At 48.1% G+C, this 12,196-nt stretch overlaps 1 protein-coding gene across 13 annotated transcripts in view; it reads left to right on the plus strand.

Moving 5' to 3' along the window:
- The window catches only part of limch1b (LIM and calponin homology domains 1b), a 125,020-nt gene that overhangs the window by 105,664 nt on the left and 7,160 nt on the right, over positions 1-12,196 (plus strand). For 6 of the 13 annotated variants that reach the window (XM_042075351.1, XM_042075345.1, XM_042075346.1 and 3 more), the window contains 10 exons: positions 1,812-1,847; positions 3,054-3,180; positions 3,374-3,531; positions 4,738-5,245; positions 6,325-7,005; positions 8,176-8,290; positions 8,623-8,723; positions 9,397-9,478; positions 10,492-10,523; positions 11,084-11,197. In XM_042075351.1, the coding sequence (XP_041931285.1) occupies positions 1,812-1,847; positions 3,054-3,180; positions 3,374-3,531; positions 4,738-5,245; positions 6,325-7,005; positions 8,176-8,290; positions 8,623-8,723; positions 9,397-9,478; positions 10,492-10,523; positions 11,084-11,197 (1,954 nt within the window). The remainder of the gene's footprint in view (positions 1-1,811; positions 1,848-3,053; positions 3,181-3,373; positions 3,532-4,737; positions 5,246-6,324; positions 7,006-8,175; positions 8,291-8,622; positions 8,724-9,396; positions 9,479-10,491; positions 10,524-11,083; positions 11,198-12,196) is intronic. The other 7 variants (XM_042075348.1, XM_042075355.1, XM_042075347.1 and 4 more) reach the window with 6 other exon arrangements.

Genomic DNA, 12,196 nt, shown 5'->3' on the forward strand with positions numbered 1-12,196 from the left:
ACGGGAGGAGAGTTCAGTCCTCAATCGAAGCAGTGTGTCCAGCTTGTGCATGTCCAAACGCTGAGTGGTTTATGGATGAATAGTCAAAGTGGTATTGATCTGGAACTGAGTGCCCAGGGCGCTGTCTGCACCATGCCTCATCTTCCCAGACTGCTTATGACTTCACTAAGCCTTTGAAGGTGCCATCTGCTGTTGGTAGTCTTCACATTGCATTACAAATACAGTTGGTTTTCACTCAGTACATTGAGTGTAGAAGAGGATAATGCAACACATTTCTTCTGACCACAAGACTGTACGTAGTGTGGGAAATGCATGCGGTGTCACCCAGAGACGCTGTGTGGCCTCCACAGAGCCTTATGAAGCCATCGTCTTAGTTAAGAGTGTACGTAGTGTGTGAAATGCATGTGTGTGGCCTCTTATGAAGCCATCGTCTTAGTTAAGAGAGTACGTAGTGTGTGAAATGCATGTGTGTGGCCTCCACAGAGCCTTATGAAGCCATCGTCTTAGTTAAGAATGTTGTCATTTTAGTGCGCTCACAGCATGACAGAACTTTTATTAGATGTCAACGTTCAGCCCTGTGAGAGTTTAGCTTAGTTAGGCTGATACTACAGACATCACACGGCCCTGTGAGAGTTTAGCTTAGTTAGGCTGATACTACAGACATCACACGGCCCTGTGAGAGTTTAGCTTAGTTAGGCTGATACTACAGACATCACACGGCCCTGTGAGAGTTTAGCTTAGTTAGGCTGATACTACAGACATCACACGGCCCTGTGAGAGTTTAGCTTAGTTAGGCTGATACTACAGACATCACACGGCCCTGTGAGAGTTTAGCTTAGTTAGGCTGATACTACAGACATCACACGGCCCTGTGAGAGTTTAGCTTAGTTAGGCTGATACTACAGACATCACACGGCCCTGTGAGAGTTTAGCTTAGTTAGGCTGATACTACAGACATCACACAGCTGGATGGGTGTTTACGCTGCCTGGGATGCTCTGAGCCCTCTTCAATGCCCTCCTCCACAAGCTTTGAGGATGACAGTTTTACAGCAGCGAGACGCCATATTTACATTTATGAGGGACACATACACACACACACACACACACACGCACACACACACACACTCACACTCACACACACACACACACGCACAACATGGCCCCTATATCATTTTCGTCTTTTTGCTTGTTAGTTTTTTTTCTCCCTCCTTTTCTTGTGGCCGCTCTGGGGACGACCGCAGGTCCCCGACGTCACGGAGCGTTGCCTTTAAAGGCCCTCTGCGGCCACAGCGACAGCGGGGACTCCCACCGAAGCGCCCGTTCAGCTGGAGAGGCGGCGTTATACGAGCCCCCGCCTGCCTTTGAAGCCCCCCCACACAACACCCCTGCCCCTCCACCCGCCCGAGTCCCCCAACTTAATAAAAGATGCAAACTCTCAGAGACTAATTTTACCAGATCCTTTCCATGTGTGTGTGTGGTTGCGCATGACTGTACTATTCCGATACTGTCGTGTTATAATTATGCGTCTGTTATGTGACAGAGTTTGATTACACTGCCCTCTATGGGCTGGTAGTGGGTACTGCAGTTTGATGCTGTGTCATTCTCCCGATCTTTCTACATGTCACACAAAAGACAGCATGTTTGCCATAGTGTGTTTCTGTGTTGACAAATGACACATTTGTAATCCATGATTAAGATCTCATAGTGCCATACATATACTGTTTTATGTTTGTGTTGTGCGCTTCATTGAATATGGCTGTAAACTATTGTGTATGTGTGTGTGTGCTCTTTTTTGTGTCATGTCCTCATAGATTCAGCCACAGTGCTAGTGTGTCAGATGACCCTGAGTAAGTCCATCCAGTGTTGTGTAAAATCGCTCATTATTCCATGCGGACTGCATGTGTGTGTGTGTGTGTGTGTGTGTGTGTGTGTGTGTGTGTGTGTGTGTGTGTGTGTGTGTGCACGTGCGCTCACACACTCTGCTTTTGTGCTCTGCATGTATCCACCTCACACGACTGAGAGCTTTGCCAGCCAACCAGTGTTAACTACTCACGGTGATGTCTATGAACTGTATGTGTGTGTGCGTAGGGGTGGGCGGTGTGTGTTAATGTATGCATATCCTTTTGTACTGGCTAACAGGCTATCATATTTACAGTCTAAGGTGGTTGAGATGAAACATTATCAAAAAGAGTCGGTGGAAACTTTTGTTTCTTTCTGCCAGTGAGGGTTTTTCCTTCCTGCCGATGAGAATGCCTCCTTTTTTTAGAAGTGATGACAGAATTCTTTGTTATTGTCTAGTCATTTCCCCCTTCAGTAAAGCTTGCTTTGGCTCTGTTGCATTTCAACACAGTCATGTTACATAACAAAGCTTTTTAAATGCAGCCCTCCAAACATATCCATGTATAGAGTGTGGAAAACCTGACATGACTGATTGTATTTGAAGGTTTGGTTTGCCACCAGACCGGCTTTGAGGGGCTTTTTTTGGAGCTTTTCTGACCTCAGTATTTTGCTACGCATTTTTGAGCTACCACTGACTAGCCCCTCTCCTGCCAGACCCTCTGCATGCTCACTAACATGTCCAACTGAGTCTCTATGTGTGGGCTTCGCTTGGGAAGATTGTGCATTTCTTATGAGCTGCATGACCTGGGTGAGAAGAACCATAAATAAACATGCTGGAGTGTCACTTCACTTTTTAACTAAACAGGCAATGTGAGCTATTTTATGGACATTGTTGCCATGGTAAGGCCTAGACCACAGTTGGGCATTCTTTGAAATCCAAGATAAATCAGTGCTGTGAGTGTCCCCTTAGTGACCAGGGGGACTCTAGACTTCCAACTGACTGTTTTTATGTGGTCTCACCCACATGTCTTGGTTTCTCTGTCTATTTCTCTCTCTCTCTTTTTCCTCTCTCCCTCTCTCTCTCTTTCTCTCTCCTTCTCTTTCTCTCTCTCTCTCTCTCTCTCTCTCTCTCTCTCTCTCTCTCTCCCTCTCTCTCTTTCTCTCCCCTTCTATCCCTCTCTCTCTCTCTCTCTCTCTCTCTCTCTGGTGTGTAGGAGTATGAGTATGATAGATGTGCGCTGTGAGGAGGACGTGTTCCTGAACCCCCACAGTCAGGTGCGGCACGAGCTCATGCACAACCAGTACAACAAGCTGAAGGAGGAAGAGGACCACTGGCAGGACGTGAGTGCCCCGAACGTGCCCCACTTGATGGACACGACCCTCATGCATCCGCACCCCACACACTGAGACCTTCTGAACGTCCCCCACACAACCCTCATGCATCTGCACCCCACACACTGAAAGTGTGTGTGTGTGTGTGTGTGTGTGTGTGTGAGTATTTAATGTGTGTGTGTGTGTTGTGTGTTTGCCCCAGGACCTGGCTCGGTGGAAGAGCCGTCGGAGGAGTGTGTCCCAGGACCTGATCAAGAAGGAGGAGGAGAGGAAGATGATGGAGCGACTGCTGAGCGGAGATGAAGGCGTGCCGCAGCGGAGGAAGAGCATCAAGACCTACAAGGAGATCGTGGAGGACAAGTATGTTCCCACACTCACACACTCACTCACACACACACACACACGTCATTTCTGGTTAAGGCTTTTTGTGTGACGTTCAGTGTTTATTTTCTCTAATGTTATTGTGGGGGAATATCTGGCTAGGTCTCATCTTAACCACTGGAGCTTCTTCTGAGGTGCAGATAGCTGCCTTATTTTGTTGCCATTTCCTCCAAGTGTCCATGTTATTCTGGGGTTGGGTTACTGTTGGTCTCTTTCAACTCCCTTTGTTCTCCATGTGGATGTTTGTTGTTCTTGTGTGTGTGTGTGTGTGTGTGTGTGTGTGTGTGTGGATATGTGTGCACACATATTCATTTCTTTGACAAAAGCACCAGTCTAACAGTAGTACACTCAAATGCCTAGCAAGCAAATCTAGGGCACTCAAAAAGCAACTAGCAGCATCATCTGAAGCAGAACGAAGTCAGAATGCAACGGCTGCAGTGCCCCCTTGTGTTGTGTTAGGGTACTGCATGAGATCATGTGCACCTCCACCTCACACTCATTCCCTCATAATTCTTGCTCTGGGTTTCTATTTTTGTCTCTTGTATTTCTGTCTCTTTCCTTTTCCATGTGTCTTTGCTCTCCTTTTTGCTTCTCCCTCTCTCATCCCTCCCTCTTTTCCTCCTCTCATCTGGCTCACTGTGCATCTCTACCTTCATTTCCTCTCTTCTGTTCTCATTTCCTCTCTTCTGTTCTCATTTCCTCCTTTCTCACTCTTTCGCTTTTTCCCCTCTCTGTGTCTTTCATGTCTCCCTTTCCATTTCCTCATACATTCTCCCTTCCCTCTTTTCCTCCATCCCTCCTTCACTCTCCCTTCTATATTCTCTCTCTCTCCATTCCTCTGTGTCTCCCTTCATCTATCTATCTCCCTCTCCTGCCTTCATCCCTCTCTCACAGCCCCACCCAACTCACAGGGAGATCATGCGGATGTGACTCAGTGAGAATGTGTGATAATGATTTGAGTAAAAGTTATTTTACTTATTCTCTCTCCCTCTCTCTCCCTCTCTCCATCCCTCTCCCTCTCTCTCTCTCTACCTCTCTCCATCTCTCTCCCTCTCCCTCTGTCTCTCTCTCTCCCTCTCTCCATCTCTCTCTCCCTCTCTCCATCTCTCTCTCTCTCCCTCTCTCTCCATCTCTCTCCCTCTCTCTCCATCTCTCTCTCTCTCTCCCTCTTTCTCTCCCCCATAGGGAGCGTCGTGAGCGTGAGCTGCACGATGCCTACCGGCGTGCGCGTACCCCTGAGGAGGCGCGCCAGGTGCTCCAGCGCTACGCGCAGCGCTTCAGCATCAGCGAGGCCATCCTGGAGCGCCTGAAGCCCAAGCTGCTGGAGCGCAGCGTCTCCGCCGACCCCTCGTCCCCGCTCGGCCTCGCCGCCGCCTTCTGCCACCTGCCCCCGCTGCCCGACTTCGGCGACGTCTTCGAGCCGTGCGAGGAGGACTTCCGCGCCAGCTTCGGGGTCGGAGGTGGCGACGGTGGAGGCGTCGGCAGCGCTGGGAGTGGCGCTGGGAGTGGCGCTGGCGGTGGCGCTAACCCCATGCAGTACCTCCGTCAGCAGTCGCTGCCCGCGCCCAAGTTCACCTCCACAGTGGAGGCCATGGTGACCAGTTTCACCCCGGCAACGGCACCAGAGCGCCCCCTGAAGGCTCTGCCCCTACTAGCACCCAAACCGTACAGCCGCGGAGATAAACCAGCGAAGGTTAGCATACCGACTCTGCTTAACACCTCACATAGAGCCTACATGATCCCCCTGTTCTAACATGATCCTGCTGTTCTAACATGATCCCCCTGTTCTAACATGATCCTGCTGTTCTAACATGATCCCCCTGTTCTAACATGATCCTGCTGTTGCCAACTAATTAAAGATGAGGTTAAGCTTTAGGTATTCTTGTGAGCTCTTGTCATCATGAATGGGTTTAATGTGTTGTTAAAAAGATGAGCATAGTTCATTCAGTGCCAACCTCAGCAGTCCTGACAGCAGAAGCTAAAGGGAGGGGACGATCACCCTGACCCCCACACAAAACTGTGTAGTCTATGGCGGATTTGCCATAGGATTTGTAGTTCATTTATGTTGAAATGACATCCGGGAAAGAAATATTTCTCATGGAAGAGGAGGGCTTCTGGCGTCGCCGTATTCTTCTTCTCAAAAAATGTCCGTTATTTTTCCGCTGTCCCTGACTCCATGGCGGAGGCGGCGGGTGGAATGCGGCCGCGTCGAGGCCGATGTGGGCGGCGTGTGAAAGAGTGACTCTGTTCCGCCTCTCGAGCTGGACAATGACGCACGGACGGCCCCGTCCGCACCGAGCGCGCTCCCCTCGCCATGCCAACGCCAGGGCTGCCGCGGGACACAAAAAGGCCCACACAGGCTGGCGGCTCCGCGTAGCACAGCTGACCCACTGAGAGCCTCTATTCTGCAGTCGGGACGGCTTGAGTTACGGCCGCCGGCCCAACAACACCGCTATTGAGCTCCGCCTCACAGCTCAACTCAACTCCACTCCTCTGGCACACACACTTAGAGCCGCTTACTCAGATAGCTAGCACTGGAGCTGCCCTAACTTTGTTTTCCTTCTGATGTTGAAATGTATGTTGTTGAGCATTTATATTTACTCAATCACACACCGGTTTTATGGTAAGCAATTTGCAGTTCATGATAGCAGATGTTATCAGTTTATGTGCTAGTAACATATTATCTCTATGCGTGTTTAACAGTTATGAGCGATTGATAATGGTGTGATTTTCTGCAGGGTCCTAACAGTCTGTTTGTACACACATGCGTAGGTGGACAGGAATTTGCGTGTGAACGGTGAGACGGAGAAAAAGATGGAGGAGAAGGAGAGTGAGGATGGACGACAGGATAGACCAGAGGATGGACGAGAGGACAGCCCCTCTCCCCTGCAGTTCCTCCCCTGCCCCTCATCAAATGACACGGAGGCGCCAGAGTCCAGAATCACGACCTCCTCTGCCTCGACGACCTCCTCCCCAGCACACGCTGCGAAACAAGCTTCCCCCACACACGGCTCAAAACAAGCTTCTCCCACACACACTGCGAAACAAGCTTCTCCCACACACACTGCGAAACAAGCCTCCCCCACACACACTGCGAAACAAGCCTCGTCGACACACACCTCAGCACAAGCTTCTCCCACACACACCTCTAAACAGGCTTCCCCCACACACACCTCGACACACGTGTCTCCCACACACACTCCAGACGCTGGCCTTCCTGGTGACGCACTTGCCCCAGGGATCTCTGGGAAGGCTGCCGAGGAGGAGAGGCCTTCGGAGGAGGCGCCGGTGAAGGAGGAGGAGGAGGAGTCGTCACTAGTAACAGCGAGCCAATGGCAAGCGCCTGAACGCCAGGACGTGGACGAGGGAGGTCCTCCGCAATCCCAGGATGCACTTGAGCAGCCTGAGAGTCCAGAGAAGACAGCACCCAGCAGACCCACATCTCTGCCTACGGTTAGCTCTCACTTCAGCACTAGCACAAACCAAATCTGCTAGTTCATTCATTTAAGTGCCCATTGCAGTTGGCCTACTGCCCTTTATAGCTGTTTTGTAGATCAGTTCTATGCCTACACCTCTATCCTCTCAGTGTGAATATAACACAGTCAGGTCTCCCCTCAGCAGTAACTCACACCAAAGCTTCTTCACTCACTTTGCCTCCATGTCTCTGCCTCAGAGTCAGTCAGTCAGTCAGTCACACTTAACGAGTGTCACACATCAAATCCACTGGTTCAGTCACTAGTCATTTTACAGACCACTGCATTTGTACTGACATTAAGCCTTTTTTTAGATCAACAACCTACAATGATCTATGTTTTGATTGCGAATTATTGCCTTTCTTAATATGAAAATTCCCTTTTAAGAAAAGTGTTTTGAAAAGATAGTTAAAGGGACACCAGGCAATGTTTTCGTGTTAATTACTCATCTTCGTAAGTCGGTATATGGTTAAATGACTCATTACAGGGCGAATGAAGACTCTCTCGCCCGCACCTACTGCCTGTAGGAAGAATATCCCGCTTGCAAGTTCAGTGTACCGCTGACCGAAGAAGGATCAGTTTACATCCTGCATACAGCACAGAGGGAGGCTAACGAAACGCTAGCGATTGTTGCAAACGTGTGTATAATGGCAGAGCCGGCGAAGAAGCAGCGAAAACCCTTGACGGAAGATGCAAAGAAAAGGAAAAGAGCTTCAGACCGAGCGAGGGGGAGTTTCGTAGAGAAAAAGCATCAAGCTTGCCTGGTGTCCCTTTAAGTCTGTAGCATTTCAACAGAATGACAGAATGTTTCAGATATTTGAGGAGAAGAAAAGGTGGGACTACTAGAGCAACATCAAAACAGGAGCTGCATGTAAATGAGTTTGTCTCGAGGGACAGTGATTTCATAAACATTAAGTAATTACATCCAAGAACTGCGCCTCGCCGAACAAAAAGTCTAAAATGTATGATCACAGTTTATGTTTATGTTAAAATAAAACTTTTGCAATCCTTTTCATCCTAGTGTTTCTAAATAAATTCCAGTAATTAAAACATCTAAATTTGCCCAGTAGCAGCTTTGCCTCACAAGGTTCCGGCTCTGGTGGTATGACTGTTTCCATGACAACCGTATTTGTGAACCTGCATCCCGCAGGAGCTGCAGAGTGAGCCAGAAGCCATTCCGTTGGTCGAGAGTGAGCTAGCAGCCATCCCATTGGTCGAGAACGGCAGCCAGCCCTTACCAGAGACAGAGCAGAGCCGGACCACAGGTGGGAATCACACACAACCTGAACAGGAAGTCCCTCTGGGTGTTGTACTGTATATCACAACATAGGCAAGATAGGATGTACCAGTAGTCAAAATGGTATTTAACGATGTATGTTGTGTTTCCCCCTAAGTGATTTGGGTGCCTTGAAAAGCATTATATAAATGCAATGTGTTGTTGTTGTTGTTTAACAAGAAACATGTCTGTCAGATATCGGCTGCAATATGAATGTTGAATCATTTAGCTTTCTGGGTCCCTCTCCCTGGCTAATTCATGCGATAGGATAACAATGCAATACCATATACATAATGAACAAAGAGATCTGTGTGTCCTTAGACAAGACAACCTGCACTACAGTACCTGGTCTGCACACCACAGCCCCGACTCCAGATCCCACAGGTCCTGGATCAGCGCCTGACCACCAAAGCCCAGCACAGGTGAGTCCAGAGCTGCCCTCTCAGGTCTCAGTCAGGATCAACTTTCAAACTTTTTTTTGGGGGGGGGGGGAGCAGCCGTGGCCTACTGGTTAGCACTTCGGACTGGTTCGAACCCCGACCAGTAGGCATGGCTGAAGTGCCCTTGAGCAAGGCACCTAACCCCTCACTGCTCCCCCGAGCACAGCTGTTGTTGCAGGCAGCTCACTGCGCCGGGATTAGTGTGTGCTCACCGTGTGTTCACTGTGTGCTGAGTGTGTTTCACTAATTCACAGAATGGGATAAATGCAGAGACCAAATTTCCCTCACGGGATCAAAAGAGTATATATATACTTATTCTTATATAACTATAATCTTAGTATTAGATGTTAGGAACAAAGCCCGTAAAGTATGACAAAGGCTTATCTCCAGTGGCTCAACAAATATTTCCAACCAGTCCACAGTGTGGATTGAGTTCATTACTCAGGGATATTTCACAACATTAGGACACAACCTAACTCTGGGCAACAGTTAATAGAGAGAAAGAAGTGAAGAATCACAAATAAGACAGGTGATCTTGAATACACATTCTGTCTATCTAAAAAGAATGTCTATGAGTGTACTTAATCTGTGTGTGTGTGTGTGTGTGTGTGTGTGTGTTTGTGTGTGTGTGTGTGTTTTTTTTCCGATTGGCTAGATGGTTGAGACAGTGAATCAGCTGGAGACGTCTCATCTCGCTGCTCCTCTGGTCAGGCCTCCTTGTGCGTCCTCATCGACAGGTGAGTGTCCAGGTGTCGCACACGTGCATCCACGTACACAGGTCCTCTGAGGCTCTTAAAGACTACTGACCAGGAACTCAAGAAATGTTAGCAATGCCTAAAGTGTTTCATTCCCTTGGTTTCCTCACACACACACATGATATGTAGACTTTTGAGCCCAACAAAACATACTATAACCAACTATGAATGTGCTTTAATCACCTAAATCCCCAAGTTTTTAGAAAATTAAACATTTTTGTTTTCCGTCCAAAACAAAGGTGTAGTGGTGTAAAGGTTAATGCTGTATACATGCACAGGTGTGGTCTGGTGGGTCTTTCACTTTCACATCTGAAGTCTTAGTCTGTGTCCTGCTTCTCTTCTCCCTCTGGGTGGCGCTGTAGAGCTTTATAGCTCTGCCAGCGCGCCACTGGCCTCGCCTAACCCTAAGTTGCGCTGGGAATTCTTCGCTCCTCCAGGTAAACCGCTTAGTGATTCGCTGAGCCCCCAAAAGAAGTCGTCCCCCCCCCCCCCCGGTGCTTCGCCATTGGCCGTGTGGCTTAAGTGTGACTCCTCCACCTGCCTCTAACATGACATGTTCTCCACGCCTCCTTCCTCCTCTGACTGACTACTCTCTCCCCTGTCCAAGAGTGTGCTTTCCTCACAAATGACCTCTGTGTGTGACGTGGTGAATTACCCTGGTTTTGGCCATAATCATTGCCATGACTTGGCAAAGCCATTTTATCCCTGTGTTCGGCCATCTTGTGTGTTTGACCACAAGTTTGAGGTTTGAAGCAAGGTATTCAGTTAATATGTTAACAAGCTTATTTTTTAACACTGACACGTTCACCTTCAATTCAGTTTGTTTTTCAGAAGATCACATATTCCTAGTCACACATTTACCTCTGTTAGCCATTCGGTTTTTATTCAGCTAAGCCAAACTAAACTACAAACTTCAAATCTCTCTCTCTATCTCTCTCTCTTTCTCTCTCTCTCTTTCTCTCTCTTTCTCTATCTCTCTCTCTTTCCCCCCACAGAGAGTCCAGTCCAGGAGCCTAGTGATATAAGTGTAAGTAACTCTGAGCCGCTTCCTCAGTCCCTATTTTAATCATAGACTCACCCTTTGAAGGTTCAGGACAGGGGATTTTACACTGTGTCTCATCTGGCTCTGTGTAAAAAAGAATCATTTTGTAATACAACACCAGTAGAGTTAATAATCTTTATATCAAAGCAAGTTAATTACCACTAAAACATGCATCTGTGAATTTGAATGCATTTGGATTTGAGATAAACAAAACAAATAAGGACAAAACACTGCAATGGCCAGATGAAGAGGCAAAATGATCACCACCCCCAAAAGTCCTTTTATTTATCTCTTGTCATTATCCCATCCACCTGTAAGAACCATACCATTAGCATGATAGTTGTAGCTTAGACCAACTCTATCCTTTTTTCTTCTCTCTTTCTGTTCTTTCTTTCTTTCTATCTTTGTTTGTGTCTCTTTCTTTCTTCCTTTTTTTTCTTTGGCGCATGTATGTATGTATGTGTGCGTGTGTGTGTGTGCGTGTGTGTGTATGTGTATGTGTGTGTGCGTGCGTTATTGCTGGTAATGCATGGGGACGGCATCAGGTCCCACCCACGGTGTTGAGTATGGTCAAGCGGGGCGACCAGTGGTCATGGGACCCAGACGAGGAGCGCAGACGTCAGGAAAGGTGGCAGCGAGAGCAGGAGCGCATGCTTCAGGTACAGCAGTGGCACGCTAACGCTAATTGCTAACGCTAAACAATCCGGCTAAGCCGCGGTTTGAGCAGTGCTTGCCACCGAGCAGTTTTTCATCCAATCTACTTTTGCCTGCCTTGCATTAACCTGAAACTGATGGGAAGTTTCTTGAGAGAAATACATGTTGATGTCGTTCAGGCTATAACTAAAGTAATATTAAGCTTGCTGCGATTAGCATGAGTTAATTTTAGTGGGCATCCTAAAGTTAGGGCCTGATGTTGCTCGATGTTAGGCTACTGGCATGGTTTTGACTGATTGACAGGAGGCTGTTACACAGCAACTCCTGGGACACCACCTTGATTGCAGCCTGTTTCACAGCTAAGCCAACAACAGCTAGCATTAGCCCAGGTGTGCACCTCTAGCTTGCCATCACAAAATCACTTGACCTGCATGGACTGTAACTCACCACAGACCTCCTGTTGTGTGTGTGTGTGTGTGTGTGTATGTGTGTGTGTGTGAGAGAGAGAGAGAGAGAGAGAGAGAGAGAAAGTTTGTGAGAAAGAAAGTGAGAGAGTGTGTGTGTTAGGTGGGAGTGTCTGAACCCTGGCCTTCTTGGCCCCTGCTGTGACCTTGCTGTGACCTTGCATGCATTCTGTATTGTCTTGTCTTAGAGTAGCATACATGTATCTGCATGCAGGTATGTGAGCGTTTCTTTTCCCTGTGCCTGTCCACAGATTTCCACTAACACTGTTCACATCCTGCCTCCTCTTGTGCAGCCCAGCCTGAATGTTTAGCTGAACTGCAATGCGCTTTGTTCCCTTTTCGCACTGGCTCCTGAACCAGACTTTATTGGAAGGGGAGCTGCAGCGAGAGGTCACTTTTTAAAAGCAGCTGATCTGTAGAGCTTTAGGAAGGTGGAAGCCTGTGTCCAGCTGTAGAGCTAATTTAGCATGTGTGCTAAGATGTGTAGTGTCAGACAACGAGACAGTCTACCTTCTCTCTTTAAATGTATGTCATGTATGG

This window comes from Alosa sapidissima, chromosome 20, assembly GCF_018492685.1.
Source record: "Alosa sapidissima isolate fAloSap1 chromosome 20, fAloSap1.pri, whole genome shotgun sequence".
Lineage (NCBI taxonomy): Eukaryota > Metazoa > Chordata > Actinopteri > Clupeiformes > Clupeidae > Alosa > Alosa sapidissima.